The 7,678-nt window shown below is 27.4% G+C and overlaps 1 protein-coding gene across 5 annotated transcripts in view; it reads left to right on the forward strand.

Annotated features, from left to right (window-relative positions):
- LOC117181692 (mannosyl-oligosaccharide 1,2-alpha-mannosidase IA-like) overlaps positions 1-7,678 on the forward strand; it is a 242,201-nt gene that overhangs the window by 209,948 nt on the left and 24,575 nt on the right. For all 5 annotated transcript variants that reach the window (XM_033374620.1, XM_033374619.1, XM_033374622.1 and 2 more), the window contains exon 7: positions 5,788-6,001. In XM_033374620.1, the coding sequence (XP_033230511.1) occupies positions 5,788-6,001 (214 nt within the window). The remainder of the gene's footprint in view (positions 1-5,787; positions 6,002-7,678) is intronic.

Below are 7,678 nucleotides of genomic sequence, written 5' to 3' on the forward strand. Positions count from 1 at the left end.
TTTTACTCTTATCTTTTTCTTGATAAGTCCATGTCTCGCTACCATATAGTACAGTCGGTACAAATATAGAATTATGTATTGCCATTTTAGCTTTATTTGATAACTTTTTACTTCTGATAAGGGGACCAGCTCTACCAATAACCTTCATCCATTTTAATTCGTTTTGGTTTACAACAAGACAGTTTTTCTCAAAATTAAACTTTTTTTCTTATTTAGAATTTTATTTTTAGAATATCTATTATACATTGTTACTTTTTGCAAATATTTATTGTTTATTTTTCTGTTAATATAAGTAGTTTTCTTATCTTTTTTAAACAGGCTAAACCATTTTTGAGGCCGAGATCATTTCTTCCTAAAAGCAAAATTCTGGAATTTTTCAGATAAGCGATGCAAGAAATCACTAAAGAGCAAGAATAATTTTATTTAGAGCTTTTCTGGATGCCGGCGGAAATTATCTACATGGCAGTTTTTTGAGCTCTTGCTAAATTATCTTAATTTTTGTAATATTATCATAACATTTTTTTCTTGTTATACCGCAAATGGTAAATTTATCAAAAGAAATTGAAAAAAATCGTCAAATTTCTATGTTTTTGAAAAGTTAAAATAACTGGAAAAGAATAATATTTTTTAAAGTTCTTTGCGCTTTTTTCAAAGTAAGTATCTATTATTTTTCTAGAATATTTAGATCTTTTTAGATTTTTTCCCAGATGCTGCCATTTCCTGTTTTCAAATGGATTCGATCAAGTTTAGTTTTGAATACTTAAAATTAAGAATTGTTGATTTTTATAAGTTTGAATTTGAAAAACTGCATTCGTAAAGAGGAAAAAGCGGCAACATTTTATTTCTCATTCAATTATGATAAAGATAAAGTACAACTCATTTTTAAATTCGACGTGAGATTTCTTGATTCGCGAAATTCGATGTAGATTGTAAAATACAGGAATAGTAATAAAATAATTTTTATAACTTTTCACGCTGCTTAATTGGGCAGAAGGTTATTAAAATAGCTGTGGAATTTTATACTTCTTTAGAAATTCAGAATTTGTCAACACTTGTAAGAAGTTGAATATCGTTTTTTTTCTCGCCCTAATATGTATAAATAATTAGAGAGTAAACACTGAAAGAAATGATAAAAAACGTTTTTCTACTTTCGCATATGCTTCGTTATGAAGGTTATAAGAAATCTGCGAACAAACAAAGTAATCAAATTATATCTACACTTTTTATATTCCTGACGCAGGCGTTTAAAAAAATTAACTACGTTTAAATGTAATGTGTAACATCGTATTATTTCGTTAAAAAAAATATATATATATGTATAAAATTTAGTAAAGATGAAAAATTATAATAGAACTAGCAATATTATTAAGTCTGGAGTTTTAGTTTAAGTTCAATTCATAATACTTCACCTTTTGCTGGAAAACGTCTCCTGATAAAATGAAACTTCTAGAATTTTCCATTTTAGGTCCAAAAGTTTTTAATTTTTGAGGATGGTTTTGCAAATTGAACAGACCACTTGGAATAGTTTTTCTTATGTAACTATAAAATTGCAACCCCACACAGGATGAGGAAACTTTGTGAAATAAAAAATAATTGAGATGCCTCGTTATTTATACATAAAAAATTGCAAAAGTGTTGCAAATTAAAATAACAAGTTGAAAATTTTTCCTTGTAGCAAAATTTTAAACCTTTAGATAACTGCATGTATTCACTGCAAATCATCGAAGTCAAAATATTTCATTTCAAATCCGTTCACTTATTTTATTCGTCAAATTTTGATCAAAATCACTTTTTATTAAAATAGGAATTGTCAGAAATATTAATTTGGTGCAGAAAAAATTATTGTTCTTCTTCAGGAAGAAAATACTATACTTTAATTTAGATTTTTTGAATGCATAGTTTCAAATCAAATTGTGCTTAAAAAGTTAAAAACTAAGATATTTTGAAAGACCTGAAAATAATAAAGATTCTTTTCGAAAACAGGTTTATTTAATTAAGAATTGTTCAAAATTCTGATACACGTTCTTATAAGGATGAAAAATTTAACTGAAAATTGAAATATTCTATTTTAGTTTGAAAATTTATGTATTTTATTGAGAATTCGTCCTTTTGGTAAAAAATTATTATTTTTGGTTGAAAATTTCACAGTTTTGTTGACATTTTTTTCTTTGATGGCTGCAAAATCTTTCTTAGCTGAAAATTCGCAAATTTTCACGTCTACTTAAATGAGAATTCGGATTGAAAATTTTAGAAATTGCATCAAATTAAGAACCACACAACCGTCCCTCAGTTCCATTTATTTGAGTCATTAAATATTTATCTTTTTATCTTATATCGTGTTGAATTTATGAAATATGAACGATATTATGAAAAAATGTCGGTTAGATAGAAGTTTTTGTTAAACATTGACTAACGAGTCTTGATTTTCTCTAAAATAGAAAACTTTTTTAATCAAACTAGTTTGGCCTTAATTCAGCAAAAAAAATTTGTTTATTGTTACTTCAATTTTACAGTGTTTTTTGCTCTTTTGTAAAATTTTAATTTTTTGGTTTTTCCCCATATGAATGTATGTTATATATTTTATATCCATCGAAAATGCTATTGAAATATCAAGATTTCCGAAAAAAAAACTACTAAAATGTATTGTTATATGTATTTATTTAGTTGAAAATTAGTTTAAAATTCATTTATCTGATTGAAAATTAATTTTTTCATCTGAAAATTAAAAAATTCTATTTCTGGTCGAAAATTGATCTTTTTTTGGTTTAAAATCCATCTCTTCGAATGAAAATAAATATTGTTTAATGAAAATTTCATTATTAAATTTGTTGTTGAAAATGCATCTCTTTTGGTAGAATTTTAATCTTTTTGGTTGATGTATCAACTATTACATTTTTCAATGAGAATTCATCTCTTTGATTAAAAATGTAACTATTTTGTAGCAAGTTTATGTTTGTTTACAACTTAATTTTTAATTGAAAATTTAATGAATCCATTGGAATATTACATCATTTTAGTTGAAAATTTATCTCTTTGGTTGAAAATGGACTGTTTCAACTGAAAATTTAACTGCTCAATTTTTAGTTGGAAATGTATTTTTTTCAGTTGAAAATTCTTATATTTTGTGGAAAATTAGTCTTTTTTGATAAAAAAAAATTAGTTTTGGGAACTGAAAACTTAACTCTCCATTTTTGTTTAAAAAATTATATATTTTAGTGGAAAATTGATTTATTTTGATGAAAATTGTCTTTTTTGTGTGTAAAATATTCATCTTTGTGGTTGAAAATTAAATTATTAGGTTAAAAACCCATGAATCGTCTTGGAAATTTAATATTTTTACTTGAAATTCGAAGAATTTGAACTGTTTTAAATTGAATTTAATATATTAGTAATAATCATTTTATTTACATTCACAGACTTAAGAAAAAAAATTCAAGTAATGATTAATTATATTTTTTGTATTATTTATTTGATTATTCGACGGTGATGAAATATTTAAGAAAATCTTGTAATCTAATTCATCAAAGCTTTCTAAATAGAATATATTAATTACTTATAATAAAATTGCAAGGTTTTATAGACATTCTGGACAAATCTTTAGATGTCTGGAAAAAGCCTAGAATTGTCAAAGAATTTTTTTCTAAGATTTGCAGACAAATTTTTTAATTTGTGCTATTTTTTGAATAGATATATACGCAATGTAATTTTTTCATGACATTCATATACATAGAAAAAATTAAAAAACAAAAAAATTGTTGGAAACGCCTTAAAAAAATAACGGTTATATTGCAAAAGTTTAGAAATTTTGTTGGAATAGTTGTACAAAACATCTAAATTTCATGATGTTTATTACTTTTGGGACATCGAAATTGGTAGTAAAATGGAATTATTGGTTTTTAAAACCTATTTTATCAGTCCTCGAAATTTCAAAACGTTTGGGCTAGATGGTAATTAATTTTCGTTACTGACGGTCTACTATGTAGATAGAGAGTATTTAAAACACATCCCACGTTTCGCAACTGTGCATCTAACTTTCGAGCTCTTGATGTAGCAATGAGCTTTTAAACCCGTTAAAAATCTTTATTATAATCGCGTTATTAATGGTCGCTGTGAGAGGTGCTTTAATTAGAAGGCTACACCTGTGTCAACTCGGTCGCTTACCTCAAATATTGTCGATAAGCTGGGTGACCTATATAATGATTTTAATTTAATGTTATAACAGATATTGTATGTAACAGTAAATTAGAAATCAGTATATTGAATGAATAAATAAATAATTTGGTTTATTTTATTCGTTAATATCAAAACATATTTATATCGACTCACTGAATCGTCTATAAAATAAAATGATATATTAGTGATTCTACAATAAAATTGCCGGATGTTTCATTCATGTCCTCTTGAAGCCTTATAATTTTATACTCCGCTGACTATAGAACTGAAGGGACGATTGCAAAAAAAAATTATTGCATAAGATTTTTATCTTTAACTATTAAAAACACAACAAATTTCAAAGTAGACGTTTTTGAAATTTTGTAAGTTCTACACTACCGGTGGATAGTATCAAACAACTAACCGGATCGCATTTGAAAGATAGCGCCGCCCAAAATGTAAATAAAAATATTTTTTTAAACACTATTAAAAACCTTATTAAATTCACCATTAAATCAGCCTTAGCTGAAGTAATTTGACCTTTGTAGGTTTTGAATTATCCCTTGAGAAAGTCAAAAATAATATTTCATTTTTTAAGACTTTTGCATTTGAAACTCAAGTCCTGGAAGGGGTTGGGAAAATCAATTTATTATTTTGGAATTTCACTAAAGTGATCTTTAGGATTTTACCTTTGATTTGAGGCATTACGCACTGGAAAAGCGTCATGGACTCATGAAATAATAATTGTTTTGTGCAAGCAAGTGTAATCTTAAGTAGGGCACTCGGCTAGTGGTTAGTAAATATCCTCAATTTTTTATAGCACAAATAAAAGGTAAAATCCTGAAGATAACTTTGGTAAAATATCAAAATTATAAATTCATTTTCCTAGCTTCTTCCAAAAGTTGATGTTGAAGTTCAAAATTCCTTAAAAATTGGAAGTTTACTTTTGTCCTTCTCACGAGATAATTCAAAGCCCATAAAGCAAAATTACATCAACTAAAGTTCATTTAACGCAGATTTTAATGATCTTTCAACGGGGTTCTAAAATAATTGTTATCCATATTACTGACGGCGCTATCACCTTTCAAAGTCTAGGCTCATTTTTAATAGGTCACCTCGTTAGTGTTCCGATACTACATGTTATTGTTTTTTTAAATTAGAATTTGTCGCAAAAAAAGAATATTAATTTTTAAAGGTAAATCCTAGAGATTATTTTTCTGAAATATTACATTTATAAATTCATTTGTGTAGCTTCTGCTCAGAGTTGATGTTGAAGTACAAAATTCCTTGAAAATCAGAATGTTGTTTTTGTCTTTTTCGAGCGATAATTCAAAATCAATTAAGTAAAATTACTTCAAATAAGGCTCGTTTAACGAAGAATTAAATAAGCTCTTTACCGGGTTCAAGAAAATATTTTTATCTATACTATGGGTGGCGCTATCACCTTTAAAAGTCAAAGCTAATATTTAATGGGGCACTCTGTTAGTCATACAATACTATCCATCATTAGTGTATTTCTAAGCTCTTAAAATTAATATTATTTAATTATTTCAAAGTGGAATGTTTTTAACTAAAAGGAAATTTTTGCAAAATTATTGTGACCATCTTTAACAAAATTAAATTTTTCTGTTACAGGCTAGTAAAAACTATGGATGGGCAAGTAGCGGTTGCAGTATTTTATCAGAAATCGGAACAATGCATCTCGAATTTGCGTACCTAAGCGAGATCACTGGAAATCCGGTTTTTAAAAACAAAGTCGAAAATGTTCGAAGGACGTTGAAGAACATGGAAAAACCAAAGGGTCTTTATCCTAACTACATTCACCCGAAAACTGGCAAATGGGGTCAACGTAAGTAAAAAATTAACTTATGTATTTCTTCCATTAGGGTGGCCGTAGCTCAGGGAAAACCTGGTCAGAGAATTTTATTGATCAAGGAGATTCAGGGAAAAGTTAAGGAATTTGACAATTTTTTTGCAAAATTCAGAACATTTCTATATAAGTAATTTTAAATAATTGTGAAAAATATTAAATTTTTAATTTAATTCAATTAGTAATTAGTTCCAGGTCTCTGAATATTAATAATCAAGAAACCCTGATAATATTTTATGTTAGTAATTTATTCACCTTTTAATTCTATTTCTTTTCTTTGCAGTTGCTTCCTCCTGGCTATTATAATTGAGCGTGCGGATTGCACAGCGACTTTAGCGCTCGGACTCAGGCTGCCTAGTAGGCAAGAGAGGGGATAATTCGTTGCTACGGACCCAGTTGATTGGACATGACGGCAGTTTCAAAATTATTTGTCCAATTAACTTGGCCCTTAGCCACGCGTTATCCCCTCTCTTGCCTACTAGGCAGCCTGAGTCCGAGCGCTGAGGTCATCGTGCAATCCGCGTGCTCAATTTTAGTTAAAAATTTTATTATTTCGTTTCTGAGTGAAACACTTCACTAAAAAGTCATCCTTTTTGGTTTAAAATTCAATTTTTTTAGTATAAAATTCACTTTTTTTTGAAAATTTATATATTAGTGTTAAAAGTGTCACTGAAACCTTTTTTGGTTAGATTCTACATTTTTTGTAAGAAATCAAATTACTTGGTTCAATATTGAACCCCATATTTGAAATTTTTTTGGTGTAGATTCATTATTCATTTAGTTAAAAATTCATCTCTATGCTTGAAAATTTACATCTTTTGTTGAAAACTCATTTTTTCGGTTCAACATGAATTTTTAAACTGAAAATGTAACTTTTTCATTTTTCGTAGAAAGTTAAACTCTTTTTTAGTTAAAAATTCGTCTTTTTGAATAGAAAATGAACCTTCTTGGTTGAAATTTTTTATGTTAAGTGCAACTGTTTGGTTGAAAATTAACTTTTTGTTGAAAATTCATATTTTCGGGAATAAAATTAATTTTTTCTTTCTGAAAATACAATTTAGCACAAATTTGAACCACTTTGTTAAAAAATTTTTTTTTTTTGGTTCAAGGATTATCTCTCTCTTTAAAAATTGGACTATTTTCTTGGAAATTCGTAAATTTTGCGGGTTAAAAATTATGTCCTTTAATTAAACATGTAAGTTTTCCATTTTTTGTTTACAGTGGATCTTTTTTATTTGAAAATTCGTCTTTTTTTTGCAGAAAACTAATCTTCTTGGTTAAAATTTCCTCTTTTTTGAATGAAAAATGAAACTACTTGGTTAAAAATTAGCGTTTTATAAAGATTCATATTTTCGAGGGTAAAATTGATATTTTCTTATTAAAAGCACAGCTTGGTAAAAGTTGAACCTTTCACTGAAAATGATTTTTTTGTTAAAAATTCATATTTTCGAGTTGAAAATTATTTTTTTTATTAAAATGCATATTTTCGAGTTGAAAATTCAACATTTTTACAACATATTCGTTTCTTGGATTAGAAGTTTAATAACTTAGATGCATTTTAGAGTGGGACGATGGTCGTGGGGGCTAAAGCGTAGGCTTTGGACCCACTCCTTCGGCTTGCGGGTTCGATTCCCGCCTCGCACTCTGGAAGAGTCT

Source organism: Belonocnema kinseyi, chromosome 10, assembly GCF_010883055.1.
Source record: "Belonocnema kinseyi isolate 2016_QV_RU_SX_M_011 chromosome 10, B_treatae_v1, whole genome shotgun sequence".
Classification (NCBI taxonomy): Eukaryota; Metazoa; Arthropoda; class Insecta; order Hymenoptera; family Cynipidae; genus Belonocnema; species Belonocnema kinseyi.